Source organism: Symphalangus syndactylus, chromosome 11 (genome assembly GCF_028878055.3).
Source record: "Symphalangus syndactylus isolate Jambi chromosome 11, NHGRI_mSymSyn1-v2.1_pri, whole genome shotgun sequence".
In the NCBI taxonomy this organism is placed as follows: Eukaryota; Metazoa; Chordata; class Mammalia; order Primates; family Hylobatidae; genus Symphalangus; species Symphalangus syndactylus.
In genome coordinates, this window is record NC_072433.2 from 24181140 (window position 1) to 24202746 (window position 21607).

The 21607-nt window shown below is 38.6% G+C and overlaps 1 protein-coding gene across 1 annotated transcript in view; it reads right to left on the bottom strand.

The window, feature by feature from the left end:
• Window positions 1–602: 602 nt before the first annotated feature.
• Window positions 603–21607, bottom strand: part of CYB5B (cytochrome b5 type B) — a 39882-nt gene continuing 18877 nt past the window's right edge. The window contains exons 2-5 of the mRNA XM_055297801.2: window positions 17304–17432; window positions 16436–16465; window positions 5282–5310; window positions 603–1980 (exon numbers count right to left, since the gene is read on the bottom strand). Coding sequence (XP_055153776.1) covers window positions 1890–1980; window positions 5282–5310; window positions 16436–16465; window positions 17304–17432 — 279 coding nt within the window. The 3' untranslated portion in view covers window positions 603–1889. The remainder of the gene's footprint in view (window positions 1981–5281; window positions 5311–16435; window positions 16466–17303; window positions 17433–21607) is intronic.

A 21607-nucleotide genomic window follows, 5' to 3' on the forward strand; every position in this document is an offset into this window, starting at 1 on the left:
TAAATAATAACCAAAGTTTTTTTCAATATTGTCTTAAAAGTAGCATCTTATAATGCATAAGAACATTTTTCTAAAGATAAAAGTTTTACTAAACCCATATCCCTGATAATAAAAGTCAGCCAGCAATCTCCTAAAATTACTCCCAAATATATCCAAGTGTTCAAGTACAGGGTTAATATTATTTTGATGAATTCTGTATTCATTCAACTGCTAAATCACAGGATACAAGACCTGGGTTGAACTTTTTCTTAAATAGTTTGCATGGGCAGTCCCTGGTTTGCTGGGCAGTTTCCTGTCTCATCAAATCCCTGGCAAGCTGGGAGGGAGGGAGGAGATGCTGAGCAGCCTCTATGGTCCTTCTTGAACCAAGCTGCTCCCTGCTGGATATGACAATGGCTCAGAAGCAGACTAGCAATTCTCAAAGGACAGGGAGAAAAATCACCACAGCTGCTGGCAGAAAACAGCCAGTGTACTATTTATTTCCTCAGGTGCTTCCATGGGGAAAAAAATAAAAGTCTAATATGCCAGAGAAATCATCATTGAACCAATAAGGCACAGTAACATAATTCTAGTAACCTACTTCTCAATGAACACACATCCGAGAAAAAAACTGCCAGTATTTTATTCTCATGGAAAAACAGAACAAGTCCACAAGTTGGAGTATGGAGGTAAAATACAGATGAAATGGAAAACGGTCTCTTGTCATGAACTCTCACTTTCAAATACCATTTTATATGGAAGTTACTTTACTGGGGGGCAAACAGAAGGCCATGTTGGAGTCTCTTACTTTTGGAAAATGGAGAATCAAAAATTTGCTAATCAACAAACAAAAAAGGAGGGAAAATCCTTGGTAAAGCTCTACAAACATAATTATACATTTATATTTTACCAATAAAAGATAGCTAGGGTAGAAAAAACAGATGGTTAGAAACTGGTGCCAAACCAAAGTGAAAGCTTTGGTGCTTTCTCTAAACTCCTATCCTGTTTCTTTAGAAAACACCAGTTTTCTAAAGAAAGATTACTCTGAATTCACCAGGGTTCTATCACCCCAATTCATCCCTCCCTTTCCACCCCCAAGACACAAAAGGGCCATGTAGTTTTTTTGTCCGGCACCACTTGGGAAGGGGCTGGGCTCAGGGGGTGGGAAGAGCTACCTGCTGCCCTAGATTGAAAGGGAGGAGGTGGCCACACCACTCTTTGTATTTTTATCACGCACATAAAAGGAACAAAAATCATTTGGCAGTTTTAAGTTTAATAGGTGCATACCTTTACTTCAGGAATTAAACTCCTTATGATAAATAAAAGAATTAAATCAGATTTTTTTTTAATACAGATAGGGGTCTTGCTATGTTGCCCAGGCTGGTCTTGAACTCTTGGCCTCAAGCGATCTTCCCACCTTGGCCTCCCAAAGTGCTAGGATTACAGGCCTGAGCCACCACATCTAGCCCTAAATCAGAATTTTTTAAAAAAAATTTACTTAAAAGAAAAATGGAAAAATAAAAGTTTCAACACTAGACTGTCGCCCTGTTAAGAATGTCTAATATGCAATCAAAGTATTGGAAAGCAGGCATTTTTACCAAAGAGCAATGTCACTATAACTTATGAACAGAAAGTTGTGAAATATAAGAATACTCATGGAAACCAGTGAAGAGAGGAAACACCGGCAATTGTTCGACACAGAACAGTAAGCAGGTACTTTGGGAGTAAGGCTCTGAGAGATGGAAGATGCTGGTCTCAGATCTGAGGTGGATGTCTGGCCAATCGTCTTGGCTCCAAGGGGGAAGAATGCAACTGGCAGGATTCGAGGAGAGGGCACTTCTGCAGCCCCCAAGCAAGTCTCTAGTTTTCACCCCAAAGTGGATGCACTTTCCAACCTCAGCAAGGCCTCCTCAGGAGGATTTGCTTTCTGATGTGTAGTAGCGGTACAGGAAACCTAAGAGAACAGCGCCTACGATGGGTAAAATCCAATATGCCCAGCAACTAGGAAGAGGGGGAGAAAGCAATAAAGTTGTTAATATTTTAGGCCAAATGTTCACTATCTTTCAGCTTTCACATGTTTTTATATAGGCAAGGAGTTTTTATTTACTTTGGGAAATTTAACTGCTTTTATCACAAAGTAGTTGGGGAAAAAATATTTGAACTGGAGTGACAATATTACAAAGTAACTTTTTAAAAGGTTAAAAACAACCAATAGTATGATATCAAACAAGATGCCTTTAAATGCCTCTATATGTGTTTCTACAAAGTCATATAGTGGTTATTTCTGAGTTAGGGATTATGGATACTCTCACATTTTCTTCGTTGTGCTTTTGCTTTTCACGTATTCTACAATTAAACATTTTTAAACAGGAAAAAACACCATTATGTAAGTGACATTTCATATATGTATAAAAACATATATCCATCCCAATATAAATTTGGAAGTAATCATATCTAATATAACTACCAGAAATATCCCATCTGCTTCATATGTATTGTAAAGATTTAATCCTTACAACACCCTATGAAATAGGGTTATTATTCTCACCTCATACAAGGGAAATATAAGCTTTGCACCCCAAATCCCAAAGCTAGTAAGGGAGTTGGAGAGTCTGATTCCAATCCCATCCTCTTAATTCTTAGTTAAGTTTGGACACTAATAAGGATACACATACACACAAAGCATATACAGTTCTAATAGGGTGAAGCAAATGGCAGCTTCAAAAGTACTGCAAGAGACCTTCCTTAGGAGCTTCAGAACAGTCATCATTCTCTTAACATAATAATTCTTTAATAGAACTTATTAGCACACTAGTTTTAAAGTATAATTCTTCCATGATCCAAATGACCCGGCTGCCCCTCTACTTAAGACATATGAGTCTTGGTATTAAAAGCTTTTGAACTCAATAAAACGAGCTGAAGTTCATAAGAAAAATGATTCTCTTTGCCTAAACATGCCTAGCACTCTGTATGCTTACATATAGCAGAAAGCTACTCTGGACTAGTTTAGAATATCAGCCAGGTAGCTTTGTTTAAAAAACCAAGCAATATGGCACGTATAATGGCAATACGCACATGGGGACTCTGAAGTAATCTCCTGATAAGAGTAATGAATTCAGACTCCTTTAAGAGCAACAACAAGAGACTAAAGAATCCAAAAGTACGATCCTTGAGAAAACATTGAAGAAGAAAATTTCTTTCTTTTTTTTTTTTTTTTTTTTTTTGAGACGGAGTCTCACTCTGTCACCCAGGCCAGGGTGCGGTAGCGCGATCTTGGCTCACTGCAAGCTCCGCCTCTGGGGTTCACACTATTCTCCTGTCTCAGCCGGTCCTCGTGATCTGCCCACCTCGGCCTCCCAATTTGCTGGGATTACAGGCGTGAGCCACTGCGCCGGCCAGAAAATTTCTTTAGTACAAGACTGAGAATGGTTGCCACCAATCCTCACATAATCTTTCCTAATACTTAACTGCCACTGAGGAGAGAACCAGAGGAAATACATTTATACTGCATCACAGGAGATTCAGGCTCAACAATAACTTCCTATCATAAGACAGATTTTTCTTCTTGGAGATCCATCTAGACTACTACACGTTTGTGATTCATTTATTTTTATTGTTTTGTAGTATTCCATTGTATGAATATACCACAATTTATTAGGGTTTCCGATGTTTGATTATCTCCAGTAACACTGCTATGAACATTCTTGTACATATTTCTGGGTGTACTTGTGCACACATTTCTATCAAGTATATCACTAGAAATGGAATTGCTGGGTCAAAAGTTAATTCATCCTATCGAATTTACTAGATAATGCCAAACTGTTTTCCAAAGTGATTATACTCATTTACATTACCCTAGGAGTGCTTAAGAGTCGGGGATAAATTTTCCAACCAACTCTTATTTGCAAAATTTTTAATTTTTACCAATCTGGTTGGTATGAAATATACCTATGATTTTAATTCACATATCACTAATGATGAATGAGATTCAACCTCATTTCCATATGTTTACATTTGTGTTTCCTTTTCTATAAAGTGCTTAAATCTTTTTCTCATATTCTACTGAGGTTTTAAAAAACTGATTTGTAGGAATTCTTTATATCTTCTACCTAATAATTCTTAATCAGTTTTATGTTTAGCATAAGTCTAAGTTTTATAGCATAAGCATAAGGTTGTTTTTTTTTTTTTTTGAGATGGAGTTTCATTCTTGTTGCCCAGGCTGGAGTGCAATGGAGCGATCTTGGCTCACTGCAACCTCTGCCTCCCAAGGTTCAAGCGATTCTCCTGCCTCGGCTTCCCAAAGCTCGCACCACCATGCCCAACTAATTTTGTATTTTTAGTAGGGATGGGGTTTCACCATGTTGTCCAGGCTGGTCTCGAACTCCTGACCTCATGATTCACCCGCCTCAGCCTCCCAAAGTGCCGGGATTACAGGCGTGAGCCCCCGCACCTGGCCCTGCATAAGCATAAGTTTTGTTTAAAATCTGCAATTTTGTGGCTTGTATTTTCAAAATTTTTATGCAGCATTTCGCTGATCCTAAGCCCTTAATATTAAGGAAACTAAATTTACTAATAGTTTGTACTTTTTTATATGTGTCCATTACCTCAAATAATAGATCTGATATTTTATGGGGAAAAAAGACATATTTTCTTTCTCTGAAATACTTCGAGATGTCCAAAAAATAGAATGGCTAGCTCTATATAATCTCCACAAAGATATTGTACAAGCCAAGGATTCCACAGTCATTTTAGATAGAGGCACTTAAGGGAAGGCAATTTATAACTTTCAGAGCTAATACTAATGAATTACTAATATTAATGCCAAGGAGTATATTGTAAATAAACCTGAGAAAACCCAAATTCCTAAATATGACCATAGTATTTTTTTCTCCTGCAAAATATAATAATAGCACTTACCTTACAGAGTGGTTGTGAGAAGTAAATGAGATTAAGTTTTAAGTAGAATCATGTAGCTGGGTTGAACTTCGGGATTAAAGGCTGACCCAATAGTAGCTTCCTGTCCATGCATCCTGGCCTCTTACTGAGTGCGATTCCAATTTATGTCACAATAAGATTAAAAAATGACTCAAGGCATGAACCTTTTCGATTATTCAAAATGGCTGAAACTGTAAAAGTTAATTTTTCTAATGTCAAGGAACAATTGAATTTGCAATTATTTGGGCCAAAAAAGAATTAGTTGTCAAACTGCACTCATAAGTTATGTTACATACATATACTTATGGAAGAGTCTCTTGCCAGACATTACCTTGAACATATGGAAACCTGTTAAGGGGATACTAACCTTTTGCATGTATCATTTTTTGAAGGGTCCTGAAATGAAATGACAAAAAAAAAAAAAAAATTCAAAAATAACAAAAAGAAAGAAGATTAACATAGCATATATACATTTTCTTGATCAAGCTATGTCAACCCTGTAACTGATACCAGAACTTCATCTTTCATGCATTTTGATGTTTACAAATATATAAGCAATGGATAGACTGGGAATTTTATTTCTGATAACATACTGGCACTTCACTAGGTTCCTTCCTAGTGAAGAATCACTAATGAAAGCATAAAAATGACCTAAACTTTTTTAGATGTTAAAAAACGTTAATGATACAAACTATATTGAAATGGACTACTCTGCGGTCATGATGATGTATCTGGTTCAGCTGGGCTTGCCATTGGCAGTAGCTAACATCACACTTTCTAAAAACATTTTTTAAAGTCCAAAAAGCTCTTCTAACATGTAGATCAACTGTGAAATGCTCTAGATCATACAGATGATTGCTTTGTAGATCACAAAAATACACTGGTTCACTCTTTGAAATCACAATAATTATGACAGGAGACCTTCGAATTGATTTCATAATGAAAAGAGAAAAAATGGAGTCAAAGGAAAGAAAATGACAAAATAATCTTAAAAAACAAATCTTGGCAATAAAAAGTACTGAAGTATTGATATATGCTACAAACTTCAGAGCATTATCTAACTGAAAGAAAGCAGACACAAAAGACTACATATTATATAAATCTGTTTATATAAAATGTTCAGAACAGGACAATCAATAGAGTTAGAATTAGATTAGTGGTTGCCTAGGGCTGGTGTGAGGAGGACGAGTTGTGGGGAAATGGAAAACAACTGCTAATGAATATGGGATTTCTTCTTGGACTGAGAAATTGTTCTAAAATAGACTGCACAGTTCTGTAAATACACTAAAAACTATTGACTTGTACACTTTAAATAGGTGAACTGTGTGGTATGTGAATTGTATCACAATAAAGCTGTTATTAAAATTTTTTTACTCAGTTTAAGTATCAAATGAGTTATTGATTCCATTAATCAGCTGTATAGTACAAAAGGCCTGCTAACTTACTGCCAGAGGACAATAACCCTTTAGCATAGGTTGTTGCTGCCCAAAATACCGTCTTTGCAAAATGTAGAAGTATATCAGGTTATGAACATGGAATATTAGCTCTGCTTAACCACCGTTTTCAATAATCTCCAAGAATTTCCAGAAACCAATCACATTGGCCCCGATATACTTTAGAAATGAGTTTAGAAATGAGTTTTAATTTCATATATCCAAAACACTGTCATGCAAATAAATACATGCCCCAAACCTGAAAGAAATTAGCCTGTAGGCAAGAAAAATGTCAAACGAAAGGTTTTAAAGAAACCATATTAACATACTACCATACTTCTTTAAGACTTTAATGATTATCGTTATCTGGGACATTTCAGCTAGTCTAGTAAGGATCCGATTAATTAAAATGAGTTACAAGTCAATCTTTGAAAAATACAACAAATGTTACTGTCTACTCTACAGATTCGGAACGTAGAAGTGGTAGCAATGGCAGTATGTGCATCAAGTTAATTTATAATGTTGCCTTTTAAAATAAATATTCCACCACAGTAACCAAGAAATAATTGAATTCCATCAAGAAAATGTTCATGGTCTTTTATGCTTTAGCTACATAAATACCAATGATTTATAGACAAAAAATGTAGTTACTATTTTTAAAAGGGATAATTTGAAAGGCTTATATGAGAGCATCACAGCATAATATATGTATTATGATGTTTAATCTATAGAGTAAAAATCATATACTTCATATAAATGGATTCTCTAGATTTCAAAGCTTTTAGCCTCTTTTACAATCAAAAGCCCTGGATGTCTGCTAAGTAGGGTGAGCCTTAGAAAAAGGTAATAAGCAACTGAAGAAGAAAGAGAACAAAGACAGCCAAAACCATACTATGCTGAAATGTAAAAATTTCTAAACAATAAATAACTTAAAACATATGGTGTTCTTTGAACTAAGTACTGCAAAACGTGCCTGTTTTAAGATCAATCCATCCCTGGGGACGCAAAAAAAAAAGACCAACTTGTCTAACCCATTAAAGGAAAGAGAAGAGAAAGAGGCATACACTCCCTTTAGGATACTGACAGCCAAGTAGATGCAAACCATAGTGACCCCACTTTTAATCAAATACATAATAATCAAAGAGATGTTGAAGGCACAGCTCTTAGCAGCCAAGACTCTCAGCCAAATTTGGAAATAAACCAAATCGGTTATTTTTAAACTGAAATGAAGAAAGTTCTATTAAAACATAACCTCCCTTCACCTCCACCCTTCCCCTAGGCACAGTTCCCCCCAGTCTTCATTTCCACAGCTAAGCACTGGACTAAAGCTAATGGATGCTTAAGTGAAAATCTTACAGTTTATAGTTGACTTTAATTTATCCCTTCAGGTATTGAGGCATATCTAGCTGGTTATGTCCATGCCCAAATTTTAATGCTCTCAACCTTTGGCCTGGAAAGTAATAATTGCAATACTATGATTTTAGTTACAAGAGAGTGAATCAAATCCAAAGTTCTTCCAGCATAACCCCTACCAAGCAATTAATATGCATGCTTCTTTTTCTTCAAAAAGCTTAGAATACACTGGGGCAAACAACAAAATTGCTGTGAGTTTTGGTATTATAGGTTCTAAAACAAATTGCTGTTAAGTCTACTCTGACTTTAGCTCAAAACTCATGGAAATTAACTGTTTAAATAAAACTGGTTCCTCAAGTTCAAGGTTCATTAAGGCTTTAATTCCCCACTAAAATAAATAAGTAGAGGCTGGGCACTTTGGTTCACATCTGTAATCCCAACACTTTGGAAGGCTGAGGCAGGAGGATCGCCTGAGCCCAGGAGTTCAAGGCTGTAGTGAACTAAGATTGTGCCAGTGTACTCCAACCTGGGGGACAGAGCAAGACCCTGTCTCAAAAATGAATAAATATATTTATATACATATAAACACAAAAGACGGACTTTTTAGGGAAAAAGGAAATATTTTGTAATACCTGAATAGAATATTTATAAAGCTGCTCATAATTAAAATTATATCTAATATCTTCAAGCCCAATGTTATAAATCAGTTTCCTCATTTGTAAAATGAAAGACTCAGATCAATGTGAATTCTAAAGTCATATTCAATTATCTCAACACAATTTTCTGAGCCAAGGACATTGTGGCGAAACCTACAGGAGCAGGTTTCTAAAGGGTAGAGAGAAGAAAACATCATTCTCTCATGTCTAGGAAGACTGAAGAAGCACTACCATAAATAGATTTTTCTCTCTTCCACCAGCTACATAAAGGAGTAATTTCCCAGATACTCGTCGCACCATAAGCACTAACCCAATTTGATAAGATTAAGAGAATGACAAAAAGGCCAGGCATGGTAGCTCATGCCTGCAATCCCAGCACTTTGGGAGGCCAAAGTGGGCGGATCATGAGGTCAAGAGATCAAGATCATCTGGCCAACATGGTGAAACCCCGTCTCTACTAAAAATACAAAAATTAGCTGGGCGTGGCAGCTTGTGCCTGTAATCCCAGCTACTTGGGAGGCTGAGGCAGGAGAATCGCTTGAACCCAGGAGGCAGAGGTTGCAGTGAGCTGAGATCGCACCATTGCACTCCAGACTGGTGACAAGAGTGAGATTCCGTCCCCCCACCAAAAAAAAAAAGAGAATGACAAAGAAATGTCTCAACTGGCAACCACATGGAAAGGATGTGGGGGTCAATGAGGGTGCATTTCACGATGAACTTTGTTTATGAGAAAACATGAGAGAAGAGCACACACTTAAGGAATGGAGTGTACTTTGTCATCAGGACATAAATGTAGGAAAGAATGAACCAGAATCATGATTATGACACATTAAAATAGACAGGGAAGCCGGGCGCAGAGGCTCATGCCTGTAATCCCAGCACTTTGGGAGGCCAAGACAGGCAGATCATGAGGTCAGGAGCTCGAGACCATCCTGGCTAACAGGGTGAAACCCCATCTCTACTAAAAATACAAAAAAATTAGCTGGGTGTGGTGGCAAGCACCTGTAGTCCCAGCTACTTGAGGAGGCTGAGGCAGGAGAATCGCTTGAACCCAAGAGGCGGAGGTTGCAGTGAACCAAGATCGTGCCACTGCACTCCAGCCTGGGCAACAGAGCGACACTCCGTCTCAAAAAAAAAAAAAAAAAAAAAAAAACCAAACCGCCAAAAAACAGGGCAATATACCTTCAGCCTATACAGCTTACATTTAGGCTTTCAAAAGCTTAAAAGGCAAATATAAGGTATATAAAGACCTTATGTTTTAATTCCTACACTGCTATTCGAAGAGGATTCTAAGTATTTAAAATTGGAAAAAGTAGATTTTAAGCCACAGGACACCTTTGGCAAATTTAATGGGTATTTATTTAGGTGGTCTGGTAGAGATTGTGTAGCTTTGAATTTGGAACACTTTGGTATCTCTGTGGCCAGTAACTTACGAAAAACAAGTTGGGAACTTCTAGCTTCAAATTCTAAACTGGAAAGGATTTTTCCCCCTTAATACCATGGACCTTATAGCATGAGCTACCACTATATGAATTTTAATATTACGTTCATTTTACCACCTAAAATGTTTGAGTATTGAAGGTATATGATTTCAGCATTTTACAGTCCCAACTATGACAGTCATGTGGTATGGATCTTGAGGACAGCCTTCTCATGAAGCTCCAATGTACTAAAATATTCAAGTCAATAAGAACCATTTCTTTCTGGATATGAATATAATTTAACAATTACTGCCTTGCAAAGCATATAATCCTAGAGTCAAACCGTTATATAAAAAAATTTCCCTGTAGATATGGCAAAATTCAAAGATGAAAAACAGCCCCTAAAACAAATTGCTATAAACTCTCTTAAGAACTCATTGTGATAAAATATATAACACCTCACTCAAAAAAAAAAATTAACACATTCACAGGATGATCTCTATTGGGACTTAAGAAGTGAAAAATTTGTTATAACACTGGAGGACTGATTTGAAAAGAATGTTTCCTTGCCCTTCTGATCCCTTGTTTTGCAAAACCATATATAATTTCTAAGTAAAGCTTTACCAATAGAAGACATTAGTCCTTGAGAACCCTTAGCAAAGGGTATTTTGTCTTTCAAGAGTAATTTTGGCATCACATTCTATGCTTTCTTTCAAAAGATTATGTTACAAAATATAAGCGTTATACAAAAACGGGAAATAAGCCAGGCGCAGTAGCTGGTGGCTCATGCCTGTAATCCCAGCACTTTGGGAGGCCAAGGTAAGTGGATCACCTGAGGTCAGGAATTCGAGACCAGCCTGGCCAACATGGTGAAACCCCAATTCAACTAAAAATACAAAAATTAGCCAGGCGTGGTGGTGGGCGCCTGTAATCCCAGCTACTCAGAAGGCTGAGGCAGGAGGAGAATGGCTTGAACCCAGGAGGTGGAGGTTGCAGAGCCGAGATTGCGCCACTGCACTCCAACCTGGGTGACAGAGCAACACTCCATTCGCCTGCCCAAAAACAAAACAAAACAAAACAAAACAAAACAAAACACAGGAAACCAGGAAATAACCAGACAAAATTCTCTGGTAAATAGCAATCACGCCTTGTCTAAAGGGCATCAGCATCCCATTCCAAACTTTAATAAATTAGATAGTCGGTATGGTAGGGATATTAAAAAATTCTTAAAAATAAAATTTTTAATTTAATGTAATCAACTAACTATATTTCATAATTATAAACAATATATTCTTTTTAGTTTCTCTCTCATAAAAGAAGTAAACTGTATGTTACATAATACATCATATAACAGAAAACTGTATGTATAATAAAATTCAGTAGCATCTGGGAGAAAAAAATGTAACTTTAAATGCAATTAATAGACCGCTTCTAACATGTAAAATTTACTAGATTTCAAAAGTTAAGCTTCTTAAGTTAAAAATGAAGTTTAAAAAACACGTTAAGCCTATATGGAGACCATTTTATTTGTTTTAAAAAACAGATCAAATCCTTTGAAAGCAAATGTCATCATATCAACACTTTCATCTACGGAATACTAAATATCTACTTAAAAAATGAGAAAGATCTTTTTTTTTAAGACACAGTCTCGCTCTCTCGCCAGGCTGGAGTGTATTGGCACAATCTCGGCTCACTGCAACCTCTGCCTCCCAGGTTAAGCGATTCTCCTGCCTCAGCCTCCTGAGTAGCTGGGACTACAGGTGCGCACCACCACGCCCAGCTAATTTTTGTATTTTTAGCAGAGACAGGGTTTTACCATGTTGGCCAAGATGGTCTTGACCTCGTCATCCACCCACCTGGGCCTCCCAAAGTGCTCAGATTACAAGCGTGAGCCACCGCCCCCAGCCCAAACGATGTTAATAAACTGACAAGAAATAATGATGAATAAAAAAAACTTTTTTTTTGAGACAGGGTCTCGTTCTGTCACCCAGACTAGAGTGCACTGGCACAATCTTGGCTCACTGCAACCTCTGCCTCCCAGGTTCAAGCCATTCTACAGCCTCATCCTCCCATGTAGCTGGGACACCACCATTCCCAGCTAATTTTTGTATTTTTAGTAGAAACGGAGTTTTGCCATGTTGGCCAGGCTGGTCTCGAACTCCTGGCCTTGTGTGATCCGTCCACCTCAGCCTCCCAAAGTGCTGGGACTACAGTCGTGAGCCACAGTGCGCAGCCAACAAATAAAATTTTTAAGTAAAGAGAAGCAAGGTGAAGAATAGTATGTATGAGGCTTTTTTTTTTTTTTTCGAGGCGTAGTCTCGCTCTGTCGCCCAGGCTGGAGTGCAGTGGCGCAATCTCGGCTCACTGCAAGCTCCGCCTCCCGGGTTCACGCCATTCTCCTGCCTCAGCCTCCCGAGTAGTTGGGACTATAGGCGCCTGCAACCACCCTCAGCTAAATTTTTGTATTTTTAATAGAGACGGGGTTTCACCGTGTTAGCCAAGATAGTCTCGATCTCCTGACTTGGTGATCCGCCCGCCTCGGCCTCCCAAAATGCTGGGATTACAGGCTTGAGCCACCGCACCCGGCCGGCTTTTTACTTTTTTAAAGGAAATGATGGTTGGTTGGTTTGTCTATCTATCCATCCATCCATCCATCCTTATGAATGCATGGAATCTTGGAAGAGTAAACAATAACAAAAAAATGATGGCTGGTTACCTCCAGGGAAGGGGAACTAAGAGTCTGAGAGCTGGAGATACGAGGGAACTTTTTTTTTTTTTTTTTTTGAGACGGCGTCTCACTCTGTTGCCCAGGCTGGAGTGCAGTGGCGCGATCTCTGCTCACTGCAAGCTCCACCTCCAGGGTTCACGCCATTCTCCTGCCCCAAGTAGCTGGGACTACAGTTGCCCGACACCACGCCCGGCTAATTTTTTTGTATTTTTAATAGAGACGGGGTTTCACCATGTTAGCCAGGATGGTCTCTATCTCCTGACCTCGTGATCCGCCCACCTCAGCCTCCCAAAGTGCTGGGATTACAGGCGTGAGCCACTGCGCCCGGCCAACTTTTTTTTATAGTATACTGTTTTGAACTATTTAAATTTTCTTTTTACCATGTACATTTTATAATACTCATTCAAAAAAAATGTAATGGGGAACTGGTCAAATTACTAGACCTATTTGACTACAAGATTTGACCAGTAAAGCAGTTGAACTATTATCTAGATAATATCTGTTGAAGAAATGAATGAAATGGTGCCCACTTTTTTAGTCAGGTTAGGATTTGTATGCACTTTATCTCTTGAACTGATGGCAGATTAAGTGATAAAACAGCTAACCAAGAAGTAAATACATCATCAAAGAGAGAATTCATAGACCACGAATATTTATAGGTTACTTGCTAAAGAGCAGGCAAGCAGGCAGGCAAACTGGTACAGAGGGCACTAAGTCTGTTCCTAAGGTGAGTTTCCATAACCAAAAACAGACCAGAAAAATGTTAAGTCAAATATAAGTAGGAGATTGACGGCTCCCAGCATGAGGGTTAATCCAGCAAGCAAGAGATTCACAAAGACAAATCGTTTTTAATTCTAGTTAGTTATTTTTGATTGAAGCAGGTAAAAAAAAAAATCTGTTGCTAGATCTTTAAGTTTTTAAGTCTTTACGTTTTTAGTATAATAATTCTGGGCCTTCAACTCAGGTACTATCCATCTAACAATAAAACAATGGTGACCATTAATTATTTACCTGTGTTATAAAAGTAATATGAAAGGTGTTTTCTAAAAGAATTAGAGAATGGTTACAGACTTACAGTCTGGAATAGCAACATTTTGAGTGTTTGTTTCTCGGGGCGGGGGGTGGCAGTAGGGAAGGTGCGGTTCAGACAGGGAGTAGATATGGGGTTGTGGAGGTGGGAGAGGAGACGGGTAGAAATAGAGGAAAGGAGAAGAAGGAAAATGGAAATGAAAACTCTCTCCCATAGGCTGAAGATACCTTTTAATTTGACTTTTAAAAATCACTTCTTCATAAAGATTCAGAAACCATGAACCAAGAGAAAGGAAGGTAACCAATAAAATGAACTCCACTTCCATTCCTTAATGGTGAATGTTTAAACCAGAGATAAAATATGGAGAAAAGAGATACCTACATCCTAGACACCAAGTGCCTATTTAAACCTCTGTAAGAAATAAATCTGAGAGATCAAGAATTTCTTCCTGGAACTGAAGTCAGGTTGGAATATAGCTCTGTAAAAACCTATGTAGGTGGTCTTGAAAATGTTCCAAAAGGCCTTTCTTGCCTGATCTGCCTGAAGTAGAGCAGAGTGACTAGAAACACAATAGCCAGACTCTCTACTTAATGAAGGCATGTCCCTTGAGTACAGTGACATGAGGAAAACAGGATTGAAAACACTGCCTTTAGTCACTTTTTAACCCAGATAGGGGCTAAACTACATTTGGAGACTTCTAAATTATTATAGAACTTGGTGAGCTTAAATCCTTTCTTTTTCTATCTTTCTTACAAAAAAATCTAAGGCCTAATAGTTTTTTGGGTTTTTTTTTTTTTTTTTTTTTTGAGATGGGGTCATGCTGTGTTACCCAGATGGAAGTCCAATGGTGTTACCATGGCTCACTGCAGCCTCAAACTCCCGGGCTCAAGCTGTCCTCCAGCCTCAGCCTCCCCAGTAGCTGGGACTGCAGGCACACATTACCATGCTCAGCTAATTTTATGATTTTTTTAAAAATAGAGACAGGGTCTCACCATGTTGCCCAGGCTGGTCTCCAACTGCTGGGCTCAAGCAATCCTCCCATCTCAGCCTCCCAAAGTGTAGGGATTACAGGTGTGAGCCACTGCACCTGGATGGCTCAATAGTTTTAATTCAGCTGAGAAGTTTCTAATTCTTTGGCCTATAGAAGGCAGACAATGCTTACCACAGAAGAGAATTAAATTGTCCTAAGTTTTCAAATGAAAAGATGGGCGTATCATTCAGCAGAAAGTTTGGGCTTAGCTACCTACTTATCACCTAGATTAGTTAAATTGCAAATTCCTAAACTCTATCTCCAGAGATTCCAAAGCAGTAGGAGTAGAAGCCCAAGAAATAAACATTTCCTATATATATTTATGTACATACCAAGGGATTCCGATTGAGGTGATACAAGAACAGAATTTGGGGAACATTGTTCTACATTCCTAAGAATGGTCCTAACTGTACTACCACGAAAGAAAAACAGCAACAAGAAGCAATCTGTAGACGTCTAGACATTGTAATTGCGAACATATTTTTTCTATTGTTTTAATATAAAAGATGCTCTCATAGTTGCTGTGCAGAAATGTGTTATGGCTCCTATATCCCTTGAATCAGATGTTGACCTCTGAGAGTGGTATTTTCTGGACATGTTCAATATACAAATCAAGGCCATGCTTAGTTCAAATTTTACCATAATAACACAAGTTATTAAGAGTAAGCAACAACAAAAAATGATGGCTGGTTACCTCCAGGGAAGGGGAACTAAGACACTGAGAGCTGGAGATAGGAGGAAGCTTTTTACAGAATACTGTTTTGAACTATTTAATTTTTTTTTTTTTTAAGGATTGGAGAATGGATAGTACATGTGTTAGGAGGAGAGGACTCCTAATGTAGTTAACAACCAACAGTTGTTACAAAGTGTTTTAAGAACCATGTCATTCCCCTTTCAAGAAACAATTCAATAGTTCAGAGTAGCAGTCTAGCAAGATGGAAGAGTTAATTTACACAAACTCTCTGGATTGCACGGCAACAGATGGCAGACACTGTTAAGCAAGCAATCTCGAGTTAATAGAATTCTTGTGTCTAGGCCAACTTTAATTGCTGTGTCAAACCTATTCAGTAATTCCAGCTCAATGAGGAATGGGAAGCAAGCAGCAAGAAGGAAAATGGAAGGGAGGCAGCATCACTTTCCTATGTTCTAGTTGGCACCTAAACTTCTGTCCCTTTAAATTAGAGTGCTGTGTAACAGCTATCTGAAGGACAGAAATTAAGGAAAATTGTTAGGGAATAAGGGAAATGAACTACCTAGCATGTGGGAAGCAGAAAATGGTTCCATATTTTCTTCCTGGTATGCAATGCAGTACACATTAAAGTTTTCAAACACTCAAATACTTAAGTCTTTTGTTTTCGCTGTATTACTAAGTAACCAGGAAGGGTGTGGGCCTAATTGAACCTACAGGATAAAAGAATTAAATTTGGAAAATAAGCACAGAAAGGCCTCTGTATTACAGATAAAGAAGATAACCTATAAGAAACAAAACAACTTTGCAATTATTTTTTTCCAACACAGAAACAATTATTATCACTTGTTCTACATAATGTAAAAGTAAGATATTTTTCTACAACTGAACCCATAAACTAATTTCTTTCAAAACCACACAGAGCATAGCTTTGGAGTTTCAGTTTAAAAAAAAAAAAAAAGCGTATAGAAGCATTAGCAAAATGTTTCCTACTGTTCAAGACTCAGCTATTCTTTTTTTACTGAGATGATACTGAGTCCAAATTCCTGAAAAATAGGATTTTTGCTTGGGGAAAAAGTAAATACTTTGTAACTTCTCTTGTTAAGAGAAAATGTTTCAAAAAGCAGTTCTACTTGAGTAAACAGAAATATAAACACACAAGACAAACCGATGACTTCTTACCTTGCCGCCATTTTCAGGTTTAAGGTCACTCTGTTAAAAAAAGGAAAACAAATAATATTTTAAGGCATACCCAAATGAATTCTCACTATATGCTTCTTTCTAACTTTGGAACATGAGACTGTATTCTGGTGATAGTGAATTCCCTGGGAGACTTGAGGATCTACAGAAAGATACCCCTACTCTGAGCATATCAGGGTCCCTTGTTAGAATGGTATATATGGATAGTTTTAAAAGTCCATAATTACTACCTTTAGCAAGGAGCTTGCAAAAACAAGCAAACCACTATTTTAGGTAAAGGTGTTATTAACTGCATTACAAAAATAAATCAACATATAAAAATAATCCAGAATCAGTTCCCTTGGCTTTTTAGAGATATTACATTTGCTACCTGGCAAAGAAGAAATTATATCCTAGCACAGTAAGACTAGACAATTTTGGAGAAAATTTAGCCTGATGGCTAGACTGAATGAATTTCCATTTTAATAATTTTTTTTTTTTTTTTTTGAGACAGAGTCTCGCTCTTTCGCCCAGGCTGGAGTGCAGTGGTGCAATCTTGGCATACTTCAACCTCTGCCTCCCAGGTTCAGGCAGTTCTCGTGCCTCAGCCTCCTGAGTAGCTGGAATTACAAGTGTGCGCCACCACACCCGGCTAATTTTTGTATTTTTTAGTAGAGGTGGGGTTTCACCATGTTGGCCAGGCTGGTCTCGAACTCCTGACCTCAAGTGATCCGCCTGCCTGGGCCTCCCAAAGTACTGGGATGACAGGTGTGAGCCACCGTGCCCGGCCAATAATTCATTTCTTCATCCTGTTCTGCAGCTGTTGAGTAGTTTTCTCTGCATAAGGGCTCCCATCTCTGACAGTTCTTACCGGATGGATATCACCAATATAGTACTGCTTTAGCATTTCTCTGGCATCAGAAGAGTGTCCTACATCTTCAAAGCTTTCACTTGCATCTACACCAGCTTGTTCCAGCAGAACCTCTTCTCCTCCAGGGTGCTAGAAGGAAAAGATATTTACTGAACCGAGGGTTCTCTGAAAAGTAAACCAACAAGTTACTTTCCCATACCCCTTTCTTCCTTTCTCCCTTTAATAGAAATAATGGAACAAATTGACATTGTGTGCTGCCTGACAGGATGCAATGGGAAGAACACAGCATAACTTCCGTGATACTGTGGTCAAAAATGCATCATATGGGGATTACTGTGAGGACACCTAGGACAACCACAAATTTAGAAATATTCTACAAAATCTCTCTGGACAGGTCTGGCCTGTGATCTCTAAAGATACCACAGTCATGAAAGTCAAAGAAAGAGTGAAGAAACTGTTCCAGATTGAAGGAGGCTAGAGATTCATGACAACTGGGAACAATGTGTGATCCTAGGTTGGTTCCTTTTGCCAATATTATTGAGATAGCTGCAGAAACCTAACTGAGGACCCCAGGCAAAGGGTATATGCAATTCTTTATTCTATTCTTGCAACTTTTCTGTAACTTTGAAATTGTTTCAAATTAAAAAGTTAACTAGGCCAGGCACGGTGGCTCATGCCTGTAATCCCAGCACTCAGGGAGGCCAAGGCAGGCAGATCACTTGAGGTCAGGAGTTCAAGACCAGCCTGGCCAACTTGGTGAACCCCTGTCTGTACTAAAAATACAAAAAGTGCCAAGCATGGTGTTGGCGGGTGCCTGCAGTCCCAGCTACTCAGGAGGCTGAGGCAGGAGAATCACTTAAACCTGGGAAGGTCAGGTTGCAGTGTGCCAAGATCACGCCACTGCACTCCAGCCTGGGCAAAAGAGTGAGACTCTGACTCAAAATAAATGAATAAATAAATAAGTTAACTATATAAAGTAGTGCCTCAGGAAGTAGATTCTATAACTATCAGCTATGTGACCCTGCACAAGTTATTAAGAAATTGAGATGTCTTTAGTTCCTTACTTGTAAAATAGAAATATTAATAAGAGTACCTGTCTTGACAACTATTGTACATATTAAATGAGATAAGCATATAAAACACTTTGTACTCCAGAAGAGCATAATATAATACCATCTACAATTTTTAAATGAAGATACATATATGCATATTTATACCCATGCATAAAATATCTCTGAAAATGGTGAAAGAACCTAGTGGCTGGGAGATAGGGTAGAAGGAAGACCTCACCACATACTCTTCTGAAATTTTTTTTTTTTTTTTTTTTTTTGAGACGGAGTTTTGCTCTTGTTGCCCAGACTGGAGTGCAATGGCACAATCCCAGTTCACCGCAACCTCTGCCTCCCAGGTTCAAGCGATTCTCCTGCCTCAGCCTCCCGAGTAGCTGGGATTACAGGCATGCACCACCACGCCCAGCTAATTTTGTATTTTTAGTAGAGACGGGGTTTCTCCATGTTGGTCTCTAATTCCCAACCTCAGGTGATCCACCCGCCTCGGCCTCCCAAATTGCTGGGATTAAAGGTGTGAGCCACCATGCCCAGCCTCTGAAATTGTTTTGCCAAATAAAGCATTACTTACTCAGAAAATTAATCATTTTGTAAAATTATATTTAGCACAGTCCTTGACTTAAATACTCAAAAAACATTTACTTAAATTAGCAAATTTAGAATTTATATTAATATATCGAAATTTGTATTTTTGAAATATTAATGCTTTTTACTTTTTATAATAACCATTTCAGCAGGAATAAATTATCATTCCTATTTTAAATAAATGTTAATTCAACTGAAGTATAAAAACTGTGTTACTTTCCAGTCATAGTCACCAGCCTATGAGCTCCCTGAGGATAAGGATAACTTCTATTTTTATCTCCTAAAAGGTCTCCACCCAGTGAGTGGGTCTCGCATCCCAGTATTTAAGAATGCTATTTTACAGCAAGAGGAAGACAGCCACGATTCACTTGTTATTATATCTGAAACTCTCAGGTTATTATATCTGAAACTGTTCTTTGTTGTGGAACTAAGTCATCAGTTCTGGAATTATGTCCCAATTTGTTCTATATATCTCAACTATGGATGATATTTTTTCCTTTTGACACATCCCAACTATTGTGTTGCCTTTCAGAGTAAAAGGACAATAAAACTCCTTAGTAGATTACAACATTTCAGGGAATGACTGAATTTTTGAATTGCTACACAGTTCTTTCCACAAAGTACTTTCACTTTCATCAGTCTCTCACCACTTATAAACAAGAAAAAGCACAACACTTTTTTAAAATATTAAGTAAAAATTATATATTCACAGTGGTAAGTTTGGAAGAAAATAATCAACTGGAGTCCTGGAACAGAAATAAGTCCAGTTAACAATTTGGTGCATAAAATTTCATTTTTCCTGTGTATTCTTTCAATCATTTCAGCCATAAGTCTACAATTTTTTATTGAATCCTTACTATTTTATGTGGTAGGCAGTGATAAAAGTTTTTTGTGTTCTCACAAAGTGAATGTTATAATGTTTTATAGCCTGCTTTTTTTTTTCACTGAAGCAAGTGGGGGTCAGAGTGATCAAACAAAATTCTTTGGTTTAATAACTTTCACTCTAAAATATGGTCTTAATAGAGATGGCTTAGAACAAGCAAAAAGACGTCAGGGAGCTCTTGGTTTCTGTTTAGAACTCTATAGTCTTCAGATAGAGTTAATGAAAATCAAATGGATGCAGGGCTGCCGTGGGCCACTGGCAGCCCAGCTGGAGGAGCTGGAATCAGTCCACTAGGCCCGAGGCTGTGGCAGGGTCCTGGCCAGTCTTAGGCCAAGATAATGCCCAGGCTGAGGAGCATGAGAAGGCCTCGAGGAAAACCCAAAGAGCCCCGGAACCCCAGGAGAAGCCAGACCAGCTCTCAGTGAAGACAGAGGGTAGGAGCTACTGTCCAACTCCAGCATCAGCCATTGGATGGTCCCGCCCATATTTATCATCTTCTTCTTCTCAGATATGATCTGCCACTACACGTTCATCCTGGTACAGAGCGACAAGAAGCTCACCCAGGAGCAAGTATCTGACAGTTAAGTCCTAATTTGAAGCAGAGCCTTCAGTGAAAATAGAAATTACATTCCCAAAAAGTCTTTTTCTTGACATGAGAATATTACATCAACAACCCAGAGGATAAAAATATCACCACTTCCTCCCACTATGCTCTCAGGCATGATGAAAGGAAATATAACAAACGTCATCCCTATGATTCTTACTTGTGAATGGATCAACACTGACATACTCAGGCATTGTTGCAACCAAGGTCCTATTTCCACTGACCCTCTGTTTTTTTGTTGTTGTTGTTTGTTTGTTTGTTTTGAGACGGAGTCTCACTCTGTTGCCCAGGCTGGAATGCAATGGCACAATCTCGGCTCACTGCAACCTCTGCCTCCCAATTTCAAGCAATTCTCCTGCCTTGGCCTCCCAAGTAGCTGGGACTACAGGTGCCTGCCACCATGCCCAGCTAATTTTTGTGTTTTTAGTAGAGACAGGGTTTCACCACGTTGGCCAGGCTGGTCTCGAACTCCTGACCTCAGGTGATTCACCTGCCTCAGCCTCCTAAAGTGCTGGGATTACAGGCATGAGCCACTGCACCCAGCTGACCCTCTGGTTTTAAGCCTATGCTACAGCAAGTTATCAAACCACTCACATTAGATCCACCCTGAATGAGCTCTGCATCCTGGTATTTCCTCAACGTATTTGGGCTTCAGAGAATTTACTGTGATTCTGGGCCAAGATAATGGCAACTGACCAATAAGAAATGAGGCAGGAGCAAATGACCAGAGCAGCCATGGCCATGCCCACAGAAACCAGCAAAGCTTCCAAGACAAAGTAGAAAGTTCTAGAGCTGATGGGTCACCAGTGGACACCAGATGATGTCAAAGAGCTCATGGGCAAAGACCTTCACTTTGAAGTTATGTTCAAAAAGGAGTTACAAGACCAAGTGCCATGGCTCACGCCTGTAATCCCAGCACTTTGGGAGGCTGAAGAAGGTGGATCACTTGAGGCAAGGAGTTTGAGACCAGCCTGGCCAATGTGGTGAAACCCTGTCTCTACTAAAAGTACAAAAATTAGCTGGGCATGCTGGCGCTCACATGTAATCCCAACTATTCAGGAAAACCACTTGAACCTGGGAGGCAAAGGTTGCAGTGAGCCACAATCGCACCACTGCACTCCAGCCTGGGCAATAGAGTGAAGCTCTGTCACAAAAAAAATTTAAA